We start from the raw sequence: 19,626 nt of genomic DNA, 5'->3' as shown, positions 1-19,626 counted from the left end.
ATAATGGTTTACAAAGCATCTCTGTAGATCTTCATCTTTGAAGATACAAAAGGTCAGAGGCTGTGTACACAGTGCGAAGTTTGGCCTCATATTTTCATGCCCAGAAGGCATCAGTTACGTCTAAAGCATACTCTGACCAGCAGCGGCCGTTCTGCGGCATTCATCTTCCTTGAAGGCATACATTGTTTCTCCAGCATCTTCTTGAAATGCACTGATACTTCATTGCACAATCAGCACTGCAGAACGAAATCATGACAGAAGAGGCCTTACACTCAAAGAAATTTGGTATGTATTTATCTGTGCGTGTCTACTTTTTACCTTCTACGGGGGGATAAAATGTTCTCATAATAATGAGAAATATTGATGTTGTTGGCAAGGAAGCACGATATCGGAATCATACCAGTAGGCACAGCAGCACGTAGCTACCATGAAACATTACAACAGAACATACCTTAGCAGTAAACTCCCATAACATAATACAAATGTATGTATGAAAGAGCGAGCGGGTCAGAGTGAAAGAGAGAGAGAGAGAGAGAATGAGAGAACACAAGAGAGAGATGTGCGTGTGTGTTCCCACATTTTGGTGAAAGTAAGCGTGATTTGGTTGGCAGGTTCAGAGGAAATTTTTTCAGATCAAGAGTATGATGTGTGATTTACTGTGGTTCCGAGTTGTAGGCATGTGGCGTCCCTGCGCTGGCTGTGCGAGTTTGATTTCCCAGGGGTGCTAGTGCTTATTTCAGGGATTTGGACTCCTCATCCCTCACTCCAGCAACATGCTTGTCTCGGGTTAATCCGTTTCTACCGGAGGAGGTGTCACAATCTCGGCACTGCCACATCTTTACTCAACAATAAAAATGGCTCATAATGCTGTGGCCTGTCCTTCCCTGGAAAGCCATTTCTTGCCAAGGCGCTTCATCTTCTGTTCACTAGATTCCCCTGTCAGCAGACATAGGCTATGACTGCCCGCCTACATTCACCATTCATTATTTGTAGTCATGTTCATGCATTATCAACCTCAACATTTAAATGGAGATTAAATAAGTCAGATTTAACGACTAGTTTGTGCGATAATGTTCGGGACTGATTTTCACCGGTTTTATCTCCTGCCACTCTTGTGCCAGTATGCATGTGGCAACGCATCAGGAGTTTCTGTGAGCTGTACTGGCTGCTGACAGATCTCCGTGCTTCCCGAGCTCCCACTGTTGCCAGGCATTCCTGCAGTGCTTTGAATGGCGCTGGGAAGCAGACAGCAGATTCTGATACTCCAGCACACGGAAGTATGACTGGGATAAACAGATAAATTGCCCATCCAGAGCCCTGGCATCACAACACAAAGCACCTGGAGTGCTTCTAGAGTGAGAACACATTGTACATCAACAAACAGGGTGCAAACACTAGTTAGGTCACTGCTGAACATGACCCACCATGAAGATAAGAGGCATGTTAAAAGTCACAGAGGTCTCCTGGGAAGAAATTTGTTGTTTTTCCTTAAAACGCACAAGTCAGTATCTCTTTCAGCTCAGCTAAGTTGAAAGGCTTCCAGTACAGGCCTGCTGTCGGAAGAAAACCTTGTATCTCCATATTCGTCGTTTTTCAGTTTTTGACAATTCGAAAATGCCTGTGCGTAACTTTTATAATGAATGGACCAAAAGAAACGACCCAAAACGACAATGGAACCAGAAAAAAAGTCTGGTTCCATTAACTTACCCTTGCAAAATTTCATTCTAGTGCAGATTCAAAGCCCTGTGTTTTGGCTTTGCTGAACACTACTGATTTCAATGTGATTCTTTAGGTATAAATGAGTTCTGGATTAATCTAACAGACAGTAAATCTCTGCACTTCATCTTTAGCCTTTGAGTGAGGTCATAAGCAACTATTCTAATAGAAAAGAGGGCTGTTACCTGGGATAAGGTGGTATGAGTAGCAGTGCAGCACCAGTTGAAAAGAGCTCTGAGGAGTTTGACAAGTATAGGCATCTTATTTTCAAACTTTCAGAGTGAAGTCATGCTCCACGGTCTTGGAGTAGGACTTTTTAGTGTGCATTTACTGCTGCTTTGGGGGCACTGAGCACGCCAGTGTGGATGAGAACCCTACTCTACCGACAAGACGGATAAGCTCATGCTCCACCTGCAAGGCAACCATACTATTTCCATGCCTCATCTCCCACCCACCCTGCTAACTCCACAATGGATAGCCTTGAAAAAATGCTCTACAAAAAGAACTAACATGCTATCAGTAAAAGACGGCTATTAGGAAACATTTAACATTGCCTTTCATTTTCAGGTGGAACACATTAGATTCACAATTAGCAACATTTGTGATGCAGTCCTTTGAAACTGCACACTGAAAGGAAAAAGAGAAAAGTAAATTAATCTAAATTTAATTTAAAAATAAATTTTAATTAAAAAAAAATACAGAAACCAAGTATGAATATCTATACTGAAAGTACTGCAGTCACTGCTGAAGCACGACTAGATTAAAACTGCCTTTTTATTGATAGTGGGAACTTGTGAAGCTAATCAACTGAAAAATACAGCTTAATACAGGCTTATAAAGTTCTGTACCCCTCTACATAATATGACCAGTAAACAGTTTATACAGCCCTTCTGATTTCACAAGCAACACTGGTAAGGAAAAAAAAACACCCCATCCCCCATTACAACACTAAACCTAGAACATGTATACTTAGAAATATAACAATCTTTTCCTGAATTGCATAATATTTTCAACCTACCACAATTACTGTTGCATGAGGTTGCATGGCCATCGATATATTCATCCAGCTACACCCCATGCATTTCCTGTGTGGGTCTGGCAACGACTAGCTCCAAGCTCAACACTATCAGTCATTGGTGTGAGCTGGGGGATTTTCAAATGCAGCCAAGCAAACCGTCTGAGAGCCTGGTAGTCACACTAATGAGTCATGCTGACTGCTGAGGCCACACTGACCCACTCTGCTCTGGTGGCCACCATCAACTTCTATCTAATACCAAGGATAATGGCAAAGAAAGACCAAGTAGCCTTTTTTGCACCCTACCTGCCTCCTGCAGAGCAGAGACAGCTGATTTGAATAGCCGGACCGCAAGCTCTACCAATCTCCCATGTTAATGAGAGGCTTGGGCTGACTTGGGTGATGAACTGCACATGCCAAGCAGGGGTCCACTGCAGTGCAGCAGAGACAAGAAAATCATGATGGAAATTGAAAAATAAAGCTCAAACGCACCAGGGAGCAGCCAGTCAACCTGCAGAGCAGGGGCACTGGTAATGTGTGTGCCTTCTTCCCACAGATTTGTCACATGAGATATGGAGGCAGGAGAGATGGCAGAAGTGGGTGGGGGTGGGACAGCACTGCACAAACAGCCAAGGAGCACTGGGGGGCAAAAATCTGGCCATATTTCTTTAGCTTCCACTGCAGTGAACACAGACCAATCCCTCATGAGAAGGCAAGACACACAGTGGATGTTGATAATGCAAGTAATAATTGAGGCCTTGACACAAGTTTGAAGACCCTTGTCCAGTCCAGCATCTACGTCTAGCACTAAAGACTACAGCATTATTCCCTTAGACAATCAAGCATTAAAAGCAACTGCACTTTTGAAGTTGAAGAGGATAATGATAGTTCTACTCCAAAAGGGAAGAGGCATTTTTTCGAGCTAATCTATTTGTGTTCACATTCCGGCAAACTCTCCTGGTCTCCCTAATTACTAGCCTTACAGAGATTTTGCAGACTAACAAAAAAAACCTCTCGTCTGCTTTTATCATTTTCCTGCAGCTAAAGACAATTTTCTTATTAATAAGCATCTCTTTTGTCAAGATACTAATCCTGTGCTGCTGGAGGGAATGTAGCAGTTGAGTAGAAACAAGAGCAGAAACTAAAGGTTAGAGCCTCCTGAGTCAGCCATTTCACAGACTTATTAAAGCTTGAAAAACATACAGCCAGCCATTCTGAAACGGCAAAGAATATCCAAAAATAATCTGATAGATGTCAACAATCCATATTTGTCATTAGGATGCTCCTCCTCAGTATCCCCACGTGGTCCACAGCAATTCTTGGAGTTATTATCAAAGAGATACTGGATCTCTTTAGCCGAATGACTAGAGAGTTATGGTTTGCATACTGGGTACCAAAAACAAAACAGTACGAGGGGCAATGCAGCTCACCATTTCTCTCACAGGCTTGATGGGTAGACAGATGGGTCAGACAAGTTGCCTGCAGAGAGCCCATTTATCTTGCATGACATGAGGTCAACTTAAAACTCAATGGGAGAACATTTTAACGACGGTAGAGTACACCCATCCAGGCATTAAACCCATCTTCTGCTGATGTGAAAACACAAGCAGATGTATTCATCCTTGGTGTACTTTATGATTGAGCAATTGTGATTACAAGGTCTCCTATTCAAAGGCCAATGTGCAATGCATGTAAACAACCTGTGTATGCTTTCAGAAGCAAGGCCATTAAGCCCTTGAGCCTTTAGTGGGGGGTCTCCAGTCACGCTATGTCTGAGGGAACCAGCGCGCCACAAAGATGCCTTTCACTGCGAATCAGGGGCAGCATGCTAGTGCCTCCTAACGCCATTGCTTTATTGCGCCATGATCTCCTGCTTGTGCTCCACAGCTTGGAGCTGATGTTAGTGTAGACGGAGAAAAATCAAATGGCTTAATCTGAGACTTAAATGCCTTTCTCAGCACCAAGCTTCAAAAAGGATTCTGCCAGCTCAGATATTCCATCTTGTTTATGAGGATTTTCTCTTCTGCACACATAGATTCACTCATGAAACTTTTAAATGGCTATTAATGGACATCATTAATAAACATAATGTTACAGACACAAAAATATCATAGGCATATCATATTTCAAGGTAAGCGCTAAGCTAATTTCCATTGAATAAAAATGACTAAAGGACTGAAATGACTAGAAGCAGGGCAAGCATGCAGTAGGTAATTTGCAGAGCATTTGTTCAATATTTGACAGTACTTTATGAATCATAACCAGTGTCAGGAGAGGATGTCATGGAAACACTACCTTAGTACCCAACTTTGGACCCCACCCTCCTCTATGTACACCTCAAAAAAAGTCAATTTCACTTTATTGCAAGCACTTATTCGAGAGTACTCACTCTGCCTGTTATGGTTAATCTGTAGTCCTTTAAGCTAGACATCACCTGATCAATGTTTTGTCAGTAAAAAAGGAATAAACTTAAAGTTTATAGCTGCAGTTTCATTTAATGTCTTGAATCATGGCTGAGGTTAACAGGGTGCTTAGAGACAAGACAAGGCACCGTTCATTTCATTTTAAGCATTAAAAATTAAAATGGAGGGCACAGCTTTTGCGAGTAAACCAACACAGACATTTTCTATGCAGTTGTGCTTAGAAAATGACTGTGTGCATGGGCCCCAAGGTTCCCATTCAATAGCATTTCTACAGCAAATACTATTACAATATAATGCTTGATTGACAGCATCTACCTATGTGTCCAGCAACAGGACTGACAAGTGACAAAAATAAAATGTCAGCCCAATTAGTAGTGCTGTCAGGCATAATTACAGGCTTGGTTGGGAACAGCCTACCTAAAGGGGTCCCTACTATCTAGTCAGCGGAGGTCTGCCGATGCTAAATACCAGCCGTGTTTGCCGGCTGGAACACTAATAAATAAAACACAAGAACACAACAAAGCTATTCCTTTCCAGATGATTTGGTTTCACAGAGTGGGAAAAGCAGCTCGGAAAGCTAAAGCAGAGAGCTCTGCACAGGTGCAACAGCATGCGGATTAACAAACAAGCCGTCCCTAGAGAGCACAAGTCGTCTCAGGTTTGTTGATGTTTCAATGTTTACTCATGCCTTGATCTTTTCGGCTGGTGCCTGTCTGTCACTCCGAAAGGCTGTCATTACTGAAAGTGGAGGAGATGTACTTGTACTGGCCCAATTTACTGTCTCATTGTATTAGCATCAAGTACATATAAAAGCTGCCTAGGTTACAAATGGGAATGCACAGAGACACAGCGTCATTGTCAAAGCATGCATGCCTAAACCGGACACCTGACAGGTGACATAATAAACATGAATGATGAGCAAGTCAGTCCAGATGGTTACTGCATGTACTACTTAAGGGAGAACGGTCCTTTTTGACGTGATGTGGTGGCGTCTCCAGGAAAGAAGTATTGCCAGCTCAATTAGAAGCAGGGTCAAAGATTAGTTTTGCAGATTTTACATCACAGCTATACTGTCAGTGATATATGAAAATCATTGTCTGCAATATAAGAAACTTCCTTCAATTGCAGACTTTGCTGCCAGTGTACAAAGGTAAACATACAATAGAATGTGATTTAAGTCAAATCAAAACTGACCTTTTACACTTTTCGTTCATGTCCCTGGTCATATTAAGCACAATTCACCATATAACATTTAACAGACAAAACTGTTTTTCTGTAATCTTCCATCAAAATGTTTTTCATTTTTGGTTACATCTTCCAATTTTTGGATATGTCATGATGCATCAGGGGGTGAGGAAGAGTTATATTGATCAATAATATCATATATTGATCAATAATATCATGTTTCACCTCCCACTCCCATCATCATCGAGTGAAAGTGCTCAGCTAGTTCAGACCCTCCCTGATATGTTTCACTGAGAAATATGTTCTGGTACAGAGGTAAAATTCATAATGACCATCTATTCATGTTGACTTTAAGGTACCTTTGCTGTAACTTCTAAACGAGACATCTTTCATTAGGCCCCTAGAAAAAAAATGGCCCCTGGAATACCAGAAATTATTGTAATGGATAACGTATCATGTTTAGATGTGCTGTAGTAACTTGTAAGAATAATACCATACACTGCAACTGCTTAATCGACCTCAAAGAGAAAAGTAATGGGTTGGATTTTTTGCAAAACTTTTCCTGAAACACTGCCATCCTAACCACAGTACATAGCGTCGAAAGCAAGTGTCAGATTAATATTTAACCATAATCTTCTTGCAAGCATGTTTATGATGCCTTCCAAATTGGACATAGTTAGATACATACATTAATAGTCAAGTCATCTGGTAATTCCCTTCAGGATAGAAGGCATATGTTGTACTCCCTAATAAAACTCCCTTTTGTTCTTTTGTAATTTCAGAGGAACCATGTCGGCTAAGGGCTGGAATTGAAGGAGACTTCAAGAGAACAGTTCAAAGCCACATCATCCCCAGTGCCAGTGACCGTCAATGTAACATGATAGGGCATATTTTATAAGTAAGAGTTTTGATTGGGAGCTGTTATTTCAGATGGTTTTTCATCTCCGAAACACCCGCAGCCTAAATTCACTAGTTAGGACAGGCCTGCGATTTCAAAAAAAGACGAAACAATGCCAATGCCAAATTTGCTGGGTCAAATCCCAGAAATATATTCTCTCAGTATTGTTCTACATATAAATCTATGCACATTCATGGTACCTAGATAAAAACTCATCAGATAAATCCGGTGTATTTGAATGTCTGCTAACAACAGCCTTTGTATCAGAGAATATATATCAAAGAGCATGTGCGTGGGCAGGTCTTACTTCTTTGTGCTACTGAATTGCAATGTAAATGAGGTGTCAACTTGCAAGCAGCCCTTTTTTTAAGCAAGCTGCATGAGTGACCATGTTCAGGATGAGAAACCTTCCCTGCAAATGAGATGTACCCTCCTAAAAGCCTAACTCACTCAGAGTGAAATGGTCTACAATCACCAATACAAAACTACCGCAGTCATAAGGACGTGTCAGATGGGAAATCACCACAAGATGCCTTTTTATTGAAGGAATTTAAGTTGGGCCTCCCATGGAAACAGGTAAAGTGGCCTGCATATTGATCCCTCTCTACTTGACAGTCAGGACACATCTCAACTATCTAGCTTAAATGACAATTTGGGTAAGCCTATATTGGCCCCCCTACACAAGCAAACATCATTATCTGCGACATCAGTGGTGATAAAATTGTGGTTTTCAACAAAATAGAATTAATAACACTCCAAAAATATGGAGACAGGAGTTAATATGCCATTCCCTGTCTTAAAATGTTGTTGGTTAACAGTAAAAAGGGCATGGGGGAAATGTAGTTCACTATCCTGCTGCATGTAGTGTAGACTACACATCCTTACGACAGTGCAGCAGCCTTCATACAGTCGTGCTCCCACCTTGTGGGGAGTCGCTGTGCTTGGTCCACAGCATCAACCGCAATCATCACACTGAACTGAACGCTGGATCAACACATTACAGGCTGCACGTTCCTGTTATTTTTGAATGCGTGAGATTGTGGTGACCAATGACCACTACAGATGTAAACCTGCCATTCCAGCCTAAAGCTGCCATTACAGCTTCTTCAAGCTCTTCGTGTTTGCATGAATGTCTGAATGTGTGTGCTTGGAATCACCAATCAGGACTTAAAAACTGCAGCTGTCACTGACTATTTAAAAAGGGCAATTTCGTCGTCTTGAAATGTTGATTTGGTCAAAAAAAAGACAAAATAACAAACATAAAAAAATCAGAGGTAAAAACAGAACGAGCGACGTTACTTACCATCAGAAATGAATGTACACAGCAGCAGAGTTCCCAAGCAAGACCGTACAAATGACATCGTAGTTCCCCCAGTAAATCCCGTTTTTCGAAACAACTAATACTGATCAGCTCCAGAAATGTTTATCCCGCGACCTGCCGGCAGTAGCGACTCGTCTTCAGTCCCGCGGTGGATTCCAACCGAGAGTGGAGGAAAAAAAAATCACCTGGACGTGCTGGATGTGGGGGGAACTTCGCCGAAGGCTTTCACGTCCATTACGGAATATGGCAAACCCGGATAAAGAGGCGAAGAGGACAGAAAGGCCGTTGGCCAAATCTCTTCCCACGACCAGAGAGGGAGAGAGACACAGAGAGAAGGAGAGAGAAAGAGGGAGAGAGAGCGCGCCTGCGGGGGAGAAAAGTTACAGGCACCGAGGAGCTCTCGATTCCCACGCGTCTCTTAACCATGTGCCCGCTTCACATAATCCACACATCGCGGGATAAACCCGTCTCCACCCGGCACGCAGGCTGCGGAGTGCAGAACCAGGCGAGACTGGAAGAAGAAAACAGTGGGCTCAACAAGACGGCGGCGGCATAAACAGTGGAAGTGTTCAGGTCGCGCGGACGCGTTTTTTCCCGCGCAGCAGCCCTGAGGTAAATAAAAGCTAACAGGCTAGCGCAGTTCACCAGTCCGGCTCACAGATCACCTCACACAGCCCAGCCGAGCGGTACTGCCCGGTTAAGGAAACAAAATGACAGAACACGAGTCCAAAGGGGTTCGTTGTGTAGCCTGACTACGTTATCCCGACGTGTTTCGCCTTCAGTGTTCAGTTTAGTCCGGGTAAAGTTGTCCAAACCGAAGTAACAGGAGATCCAGCAGAGGAGAAACAAACGTTCACGGCCGCCGCGGCGGTTCTGTCAGAGAAAACTCCCCGGTCGCTAAATTTTGGGTGGATTAAACAGCAGAAATCCCACAGAAGTCGAAGTAAACCTCCAGCCTACCGCTCACAAACGGTTACCTTTTTCCTTGAGGGCAGCTTACAGTGTGTGGGGACTCTGCCTGGCGTGTGGAGTCCACTTTAAAAAACGTGAAAAATGTGTTTTCCTCAGCGACGCCAACGTTAACGGAACCCCAAAACTGTTCCAGGCTGAGAGACGAAACCCAGCAGCAGTTCGGCTTCTCCGTCTTTCAGTCTGGTGAAAATATTTCACTTTTCGTCGTCGGGAAACTGGTCAAGTTCGTCTTTTAAACCCGCAGTCCTGCTCTGTGCTGTGGTGAGCGCCTTGTCTGCCCTAAACGGGGCGACACTTGAACGTTTCTTCCAAGTGCCGGTTAAAAAAACCTCCGCTCTCAAAAAAATCCTCAGAGAGGGAGAGTGCGTGTTAGCGACCGAGATTCAGTCACGTGACCCAGCCGACTGAAATCACTCGCTGTCTGACGTGCATTCACTCATCCTTCATTCAAGATGGAAGATGGGAAAAGTTTAGTGTTTGAGGCGTTTGCGCTGTTATTCCGCCTTTAAAATACTAATCCCAGTCCATTTGTCCGCCTACGTGTGGATATCGCATCCCTCACGCCCACAGTGATCACCAAAGGGCTTCGTCAGCCCTGCTGCAGTCTTGGACGCTGGACACTTAAAAAAGATGGTTCTCTAAGGATTATTTAGAGAAGAGAATGGTTCTGTTTAGAACCGTGAGTTCTGTATAGAACAGCTTCATGCTTAAATGGTTTTTATATGGTGAAATTGTTCTTCAGATGGAGAATGTGTTGTATATGGTTCTATATAGCACCAAAATAAATGCTATATAGAACCATTTTCAAAAAACTTTTCTATATAACCATATACAACACATACTCTAGCAATCTGAAGAACCATTTCAACATACAAAGAACCATTTAAGCACAAAATGATGTCATGGTTCTAAATAGAACCATTGCCTTTACTAAAGAACCATGGTGTAACCATATACAACACATTCTCCAGCAATCCGAAGAACCATTTCAACATACAAAGAACCATTTAAGCACGAAATGATTCTATACAGAACTCATGGTTCTAAATAGAATCATTGCTTTCACTAAAGAACCATTGAAGAACCATCTTGTTTAGGTGTGTGGCTACAGGGGCTTCTGGGCTGTTTGATATTGAAGATTTCTGTCAGGCCGGCATGCTGGTAAAGTGTCTAATCTTTTAAATGTAGGTCCATGACAGTCTGTGATGTAAAAATAATTACCCTAAAAGCATAGAACCTTAATACAGTTGAGGGTGGATCAAACTGAGTCGTGCATTTGTACACAAATCACAGAATATATTTTGTTTGAGTACTTTATACGATTAGTAACAGATGAAAAAGAGGATAAAAATACGAATAAGTTTTACCCCCTATGTATTTCATATAAAGACGATCACCATATGTCTGTCATTAGATCCATTGTTCTGTGGGAAGCTGCCCGTTAAAATGAAACAGTTGTTGGTGAAAAGACTTAACAAATAGGGTGCTGTTACTGCTGAATGAGATTTGCCATGGCCTGAGGTCTCACACCACAGTGACATCTCCTGGTGGGCTGTTTTTTTTTTTTTTTTTTTGAGGTCATTTTCATCGGATCCAAAAACTGCCATACCACATTTCCCCTTTAACACACAAAGCTGAATTGAATTCTGTTTATTTTTATTGAGAAACATCATATTTTGAAGCCACATTGTAAAGGCCCATATGTCAAACACAAGGCCCGAAGGCCAAGCCAAGTATAATTTTCTATTATAATTAGCCTGTTTCACTATGTGCTGCACTACAGTCCCCAACATGCACTGCAAGATAATGTGCACTCAGACCCCCCTTTCCCCAACAATCTATGGGCCAGCGATTATAGAAAACAAAAGATGCCCAGTGCTGTAGTTCAAGCTAATGGGCAGTTTTAAAAAAACTACCTCCTGGGGATGTTTAAAGAGGCTTAACGGTTACCTGTAGCTAATGTAGCCTGTTGTTTTATATAAAACAATTTTTTACTTAAATTATTTTTGAATAGTTCAAGTATTCAGTACCCATTTTGCCATTGCAGTTTTGGCATATTTTGAAACAGTGGCCAGTCATGTTCATTGCTTCCATTATTCCCATTAGCATATGCAACATCGTATGTTGTGATAAACATCACAATATACTATATGCCATTTCAAATAGTAAAACAAACAAAACTTTTTTTTTCTCTATCCAATATTCCCTCTAACTTTCCTTGCAAGTGCTATCAAGCTGAAGATGAATAGACTGTTAAAATTGGCCTCTTATGAGATATAAAACAAAGGCTTTCAACTCTTTTCAAATTCCCTAAGTTTATTCTTCAAAACGTACCATGTTGTCTACCAGTGTATATTAGTCAGCTCTGTAAACCACTTTCTCACTGGTGGCTTTTTCCCAGAGCTTAAGAATCAGGTTTTTAGCTATAATTTAACAAAGGAGACTTGCATGACCAATGCCCCGTCTTCACATTCAATACAGTGTGAATAGACTTTTGAAAATTTGTTTTATATTTATGTTCCAGATGCTCAGCTTCAAGATAAGAACACATTGTGACACAGTAATATAAATCAATACATTGTATAGACACTTAAGAGAAGAGAAGACCTTGATTAGGCCAAACGTGTTTGTTAGCACAGTGGTTGATATTGTCAATCTCAAAACAGTTCCTTTTCTGAATGAGACTAGACAGTCTGGGCCAATTGTCTTCAGTGTCCACCTTTCAAGAGATCTTACAAAAATGAGCTGCATCACACTCCCCGGAGATGCATTGATTGCCCACGGACCTTTGAACCTTTCTTTTCTTTTGATTTTTTTATTTGATGTTTCTTCAGAGCAGATGGCTTTGTTTGAAATCAGACAGGACATAGAAGTATACTGCTTACTCATACAAGCAGTCTCTGTATTTACCACTGCCCCTAATACACAAGTTACCTCTTTCATGTAATGGCCTGAAGTCTTGTTTTGCGATGACTCATACTGATCCATGTCCTGAATAATAACTTTATTAGGTCTTCATTCTTCCTCCCTGGCACTGTGGGCATCGAGTTACAACACTGTGGAAATACAGTAGCATCTCTTAAACGCTTATCTTAACCGAGTCGGTACATGCAGTAAATATCGAATGACAACGTGGATGCGAGCTATGAGTGTTCGGCACGGTTCATTCAAGGTAACATGGGTAAAAGATTGTCTCTTGTGGTTCACCACCATAATCAAAATGGAAGAGTTGACTCCCTGAGCCACCGTAAGTGTCACATTATAGTGATATAGATTTAATGAAGCAAGCAAAATGGTGCAGTGCTGTTTGCCTATTAGTTCCCAGCAGTACTGCACCATGTCACACAAGTTTTTCTTTCAGCTTTTGCAATTTACAGAGCCAGGACTTTTATAGAATCCCGAGGGCGCTAAGCAGTGGCCTTTAAAGACCGACATCCAGTGCTTCTGAGGTGTTCTAATGGTTTGATTGATAGTCACTCTAATCTCCAACTCAGCAGAAACAAGTTTGTAGACTTGTTTCAGCAAAGTAAATAATATGTTATATGTAAGTTACCAGGCCACATCTTGTTACTTGCGTTGTTATCTTGTCTTCGTCTCAGACGACATGTGAAATGGCAGTGCAGCGAAATAAGACTAATCTCTTTCGCAGTGTGAATTATTGAAGCGTCCAGCTGAGACATAGCAGCTGGAATGTACAGGAACACAGCCACACGCCTTGTAAACATCCGTTGAGCACTTCAGTGTGTATAAAGTCAGCAGTACAAATGCTCTTTCCTTTGGGTTCCTGTCCTGGGTAAAGGATTGGCTTTGGCGCGGAGGCATGCTTACTATATCCGTTGATTAGAAGAAAACAATTTATTGCTCATTATTAACTTTATATTCAATTAAGTTTCAAGTCTTGGGATCTTTGTGCTGTTTATGTAAAAGGTCCATCTACCAGAGTGTACCTTTTTTTATTTTTTTTATCTCTGAGCTTTTTCTGCAGTGTGGTCCAGTCACATGGCACATTTCATTGGATTACTGCTTCAAGAATCCCTATAAATTGGTATTAAAGATGTTGGTATACCTTTGTCTTCAGGACTAAGGCTTCTTGGAGATGTTTGTGTGTAAGCTCAGCAATGTATTATGTAAGATGGATCTATTTTCAGCAGTTATAGTCAAGAAACAACATCACTTTCTTGGAAAGAACCAATGCTGCTCTCTTTAAATGTATGGATAGAAATGTGATGCTGGAACAAACAGTCTTTTTTGTTAATCCAAAACATAAATTGTACTTTAATATTAAGACTTTATTTTTTAATTTAATGAACATGTAGTGTCTGGACTGTAGTGTCTCCCCATATGTTATGTCCATCCTCCTAAAGTGGAAATCCACCAATTTTTCCAAATGTCTGCATAATTCAGTAGTTGTAATGTAAACAGTGTCATTCAGAGTGGTTTGATGCAAAATGGTTTATTTGTAGAGAAACTTACTGACTCTGATTTATTTACAGTGGTGGTGATAGAAACCAGGGGTCCTGATGTCTGGAACACAAATAAAGCCATTTTATTTAATAACCAAAACCACCAGCGAACACAAGTCTTCTGAGTTTTTAGTATGTAATGTTGATGATGTTAAAATTCTGGTAAATCTGAAAAAAAATAAAAGTTTTCTTTGGGGACTATTTTGCCTTAGAACACCATTAATGTATCCCTCCACTATGAGTAGATTAGAATACATTGATTAAAATACATTTTAGGCCAAAACTTACCTCAAAACTATAGTAAAACAGTGTCTTAAACATCAGGCTGAGTATTCATAACCATTTAATATAATAACTTTCTGTGATGTAGCTTTTAGAGGGCTTAAACTTTTCAGACGTCTAGTTCCAATCATTACCGCTGTGAACAATTCTGACTCAGTAAATTTCTCTACATTTTGTACCAAACTACTCTGAATGACTTTGTTTAAATCCTAACCATTTAATTATGCAGAAATTTTGACAAATCCCCTTTAATGTGCTGTTGCAAGATGTGTAACTGGGTAGGACCAAGAATTATTCTGTAGAACCAATTTTTGCTGTTTAACTGTCAGTGTTTTCTGTTAAATATTGAAAATAGACATCTCCGATATGCTGGTGTAGTCTGCTAGTGCAGCGAAAAAGCACTTGATGCAAAATTGGGCTACACCAGGGGCCTTACTAACACACTATAGGTCGCTATAGCTGAAGCAACTTATCAAATATTGTGTTCATTTTGAGCTTTGTATGTTTGGTGTGACCATTTTTTCTCACTCTCTTTCTCTTCTTTTCCATTTTGTTTCTATCGTCTGCTCATGTGCATCAGTAGATGACGTACTCAGTGCTTTGTCCAGCAAAGCGTAAATGTGCTACATTGGCACTGATTGAGTCTCCTGCTCTTTTTTAACATATCATAGCTGACATCACTCGTCACCTAGACAGGCCCTATCAAACAGTACATTCACCCTTTAATAATGACACTTACTATACTTAACATCCTGAAACAATGCATCAGGAATTAGAATTGTGTTAAAATAATCAATGAGTAGAATTTAAATCAAAGGGACTGAGAAATTGGTGAATTGCCTATGAATTCTGGACTTATTCTCTTGATTCCTCATTTTAAGATTTAGAAGGCTGAATTGAGCCTGAGTCTTATCTAAAGGAATGTCAGATCTTTATACTCTGACTTACATTGAGTAAGTTGAGAATATGATAAAATTGCTCTTAAGTTATAGCGAAATAGGAATTCATTTTCCATTGCTATTGTACTGTGTTCTTTATTGAACTTCTCCCCTCTGAACCTCTTCTTTACAACATCATAAATAAAACTGTAAAAAATGACAACACTGTACAACTTAATTATAAGTAAATATGAAATTCTCACTAGCACTACTACTGTTTACTGTTCAGATTATTACTATGTGCTGTCCTGAAACTTGCTTAGCATGGAGACTGTAGCGGTAGGCTGTTTACTTCAGCTGTGCCGTTTTGAAAAAAAAACGATAATCATCAGTGGGGAACCCTCAGGGGCTTCCAGGCCCTCAGAGAAGGCCTAATGATTTCCGTTTAATACATGTCTGTGATTTAAAATTTTTATTTAATTGAATCAAAACCATGCAAGTATTTCAGTATTACTCACTTATTTCATTGTTACATTTTGGTTGCAAACAAAAGGGTTAAGATCTTGAAATGCACAAAGAAAAATGGTCCAATCAGGATTTTTTCCTCCATGGTTTCCCATAGTTTACACAGTCCTTCAGGAGCTCAACAGAAGGCCTTTAGATTAACCACTGTCATTATTAGAAAGTAACAGAAGAATCAACCAATCAATTGAAATTGTTCCAAAATGACTTGGAATAAAATGCTGTGATACTAACTGACATTAAAAGTTAAAAACACTTTTTCCTTCTTCTGTAAAGTTACTTTTTTTGGAGATTTTGTTCTCACAGCAAAAACATTAGAAATATAGTTTCAGTTGGTTGATAGAAAAGGAAAGCAGTAGTGGAAGCTTTATACCAATACGCTTTACTGAAACACTCACTCAAACTTCAACATGCAAGGCAAATGTATGTCATTCGATTGCAAGCCTTAAACGAAACGTGGAAAGACTTTCACAAGCTTAAAATGTCTGTATTTAATCTAGAACAGAGTTTTATACTGTAGTATATCGATACTGTGCAACACTAACTCAAGAACAGACCTAGACTATGAGCTGCGTTCCTTTACAGATATGTAATTTATTAGAAAGAAATGACTGACTTGTATCCAAAACGTGTTTCCCAGCTCTAAACAGAGGGCCCGAGTTCAGTCCAGTGGTGGCTGCATTGCTCACAGTCAAGCCTATCGATAACACAAAGGCAAGCCAGATACAGTAACACAATAGACAGATTATGGATGATAAATGTAGCTAAACTGCCTTTGATTCAGTTGCTCTGTTCCCTCTCGGCTGAGTTTAACTGGCTGCAGCAGTCTTGTAAAATGATATTGAATGACTAAAAGAGGCATATTTTACGTCAGTATCTATTGATGCAATCGATCTGTCACATGGATGGGCCTGTCCAGAAGTTACTTTTATTGTAGAGACACAGCCCAAGTGCACATTTGGAGTCTAACCACCTGGCAGGTTTCTCTCGGCTAGAAATATAGAAATTCATCCCTTGCTAATGCTACTAGTCGCTTCAAGATGGATTACACTATCATTAAACCCAGACACATGCCTGCAGAAAGTAATGCAATCACAAATCACAAAGCTGATAAGCTTTCTTCAGCAATCACCATACGGAAGCAAAATTGATTGGTTATGTGGCTTGAAGCGTTTTCATGCTAATCCGTCCCACCACTGTTTTTTCAAGAACAAGAGACTTTCATAGCATTTTTATACAGAGGCATCACAAGAGAATAATGAATTTGCCATCATCAATACTTTTTCTCCACAGATTGGACATAGCATAGCTAGCATGATTATGCTTGGAGATCCCACTTCTCTCTGCCTTGAAACTATATTTCCTGGATATTTAATGAAGGTCAAGCTGCCAGGCATATTGGTATATGTTAGCATTCAGTCAGAAGAAATGAGCAATGATGCTTACTTAAGGTTTTTACTTAAGAGTTTTTGCTCTTTTACATTTTACTTCTCATTAAAAATTGCTTAATTTACTCATCAACCTAACCAACAGAGTAATTGCGATTTTCCGAAAAGGCAATTGAATAATCATTCCTATAAGGAAAAAAATTCTAAGCAGATGATTTTGATATTCTGACATGAGCCCCACAAATCACAATTAAAGGTGAGATTTTAAAGGCTCTGGTTTTGTTTTTTCGGTTTTGTTTACTGGAGTCCAATTAACTTTGGCAGAATAAACCACCAATGAATACAAATGTGCCCATCTCCCTCTATTAGAGCGAAAGTGGAGCTTTATGACAGTGACTGACTAATTAGCTTTATTTATTTTTCTCCAGTAGCTGAACCGTGCAGGTTTTTGGCTCAAGGCAGCCAGGCTCATGCAGTTGTTCCCAAAACAAACACGCATCTTCTGAGCCGTCAGCAGAATCACAATTCCTTCATTAAACCACTGCACCTATTCATTTCCTCCTGTTAAAAGGTATTCTGAGCATGGCCGTTCATGCTGTAGCTACAGCATCCTGACCATAAACAGTTCAGACATCCTGGTAAGATCACTGAGGTATAAAGCGTCTGCGTGCATTGTTAATTAGCCATGCTGGGCTAAGACGTCAACTTTCCTTCGGTCCTCTTTCTTGAAGCTAATCATTACTCCCTTTTGAAATGCAGCTGAAGTCCTGAGTGATGTTGTTGAAGTAAAACTCACAGATTAGGTTGGCGTTTTATTCATACTAGACTACAGCCCAGGAATGAGAGGCCTACTAGGATCAGTAAAAGCTGGTCATTTTGTCCTTCCATTGAGAGTTGCACCAATTTTTTGAACATCTGCGTTTTTTTTTCCTCTGTACTTTCTCTTTTGTTGGCTGTGGACTTTCTTAACCCCTTAATAATCTCAGTAAAAAGACCACGGTGCGAGGGGTCATGATCAAACTACATTCTTATTACCAAAGCACACTGAACTGCAGTTTAAAACATGTCTTCCTCTGGAAAGTTTAACTGGTTGGTTTGACTGCTAATGAATCCCATTACCTCAAACTACATTGCTGTGGTTGGAAGAAACCCTTGCATCTCCATTTTTGTTGTTTTTCAGTTTTTGACATAATTTGAAAATGCCTGTTGCCCTTTATGTTGTGTGTACATTTCAGGATGATTGGACCAAAAGAAATGGGCCAAAAATACTTGGAAAAAATTCTGGTTCCATTGACTTACATTAAAAGTAGAGTAGGTTTTTTCCTTCTCCTGTAAAGTTATCATATTCATAATAGTATGTAATGAAAGTGTTAGAAACCACATAAGCAAGCCTCTTTAAGATTACTTCACAACTGAGTGTGATTTGAGGCGAGAGTGTAATGATTTAGGCCTGCAGTTTGACCAATACTAATTGGTAGGGCATTGGCTTCCATTAATGATTAGCCTGTTATTAGCCTTGTAGCTACAGTGCAAAACTAAAGAAGTACGAAGCACGTCTTGGTTGAACAACTATGTTTGGGTTAAGGGGAAAATTGTATATCTCTTTTAAAAGTGCCTCTGTCAAAAGGACAGTTCATGCACAGTTTTAGCTAATTGCTCTGAACAAGACTGGCTCCGTGACAGGGCAGAAATGATTATGAAGGGTCCCAGCATGAGCTGTTAGTGACTTGGCCAGCTTGCAGTGACGTGGAGTTTCCATCTACTGACTCAACTCATCAGCATTTCCATCCTTTTTCTCTTCACTGACTCATACACTCAGTGAGTCAAATACATAACACACACCATCAGTTAAGTCAGGGGCGTGACCTGTTGTCCTCAGGGCTTTGATTAATGCAGTGCCCTGTATAAGATTTACCATAAAGAAAAGCTTGGAGGACCTGTAAAGTAAAAATTTTGATTAACCCTTAGATGTCTAGAGTTGGTGTAATTTTGCTATACATTTAATTTGCAGTTCATAGTTTTGTGTAATTATGTAATTTAAAGATGCACTGATTTTTTTTTGTTAAATTTAAAAGGTGTATCAGTACTGAGTCTGCTTCAGTCACCCTATAAAGCCTGTTATAATAAGTCAGAGGTGTCAGAGTTTTTCGGACCATGTCATACGTCTTTACATATTAACTTCACATGCACAGGCTCAGAAAGGTCCGACTCGAAGTTTAGGTCTACAAAATCAACATTATACTGATGAAGAGATGATGACAATCATAGATAATTCACACACATCCTCAGGAGACACGCCCTTCACCAAGTTTTGACTCTCCTTTTTCAATGAGCTTGCAATCATCAGATTCATCCTGTCAGGCAAGGGGTCTAAAGCACAACCAACATTACAAAATGCTCTTCCACACGTTGTGTACAATTACACATTTCCACCAGAGAGGTCTCCAAATCCCCAAAACTGACATAGTGTAGCTTCAATTTGAGTTAGTTTCATAATCAGTTTCATTTACATTTGATTTATATTCCGTACAAACAGGTCCAAAGTTTTTCCATTTTTTTTCAA

At 40.3% G+C, this 19,626-nt stretch overlaps 1 protein-coding gene across 1 annotated transcript in view; it reads right to left on the bottom strand.

Annotated features, from left to right (window-relative positions):
* The window catches only part of tmem132e (transmembrane protein 132E), a 391,143-nt gene extending 381,256 nt beyond the window's left edge, over positions 1 to 9,887 (bottom strand). Inside the window, exon 1 of the mRNA XM_036579860.1 lies at positions 8,541 to 9,887. Coding sequence (XP_036435753.1) covers positions 8,541 to 8,598 — 58 coding nt within the window. The 5' untranslated portion in view covers positions 8,599 to 9,887. The remainder of the gene's footprint in view (positions 1 to 8,540) is intronic.
* Positions 9,888 to 19,626: the final 9,739 nt, after the last annotated feature.

Source organism: Colossoma macropomum, unplaced genomic scaffold (assembly GCF_904425465.1).
Source record: "Colossoma macropomum unplaced genomic scaffold, Colossoma_macropomum, whole genome shotgun sequence".
In the NCBI taxonomy this organism is placed as follows: Eukaryota; Metazoa; Chordata; class Actinopteri; order Characiformes; family Serrasalmidae; genus Colossoma; species Colossoma macropomum.
Note: the sequence above shows the minus strand (reverse complement) of the source record. Positions and strands in the feature narration are given on the sequence as shown.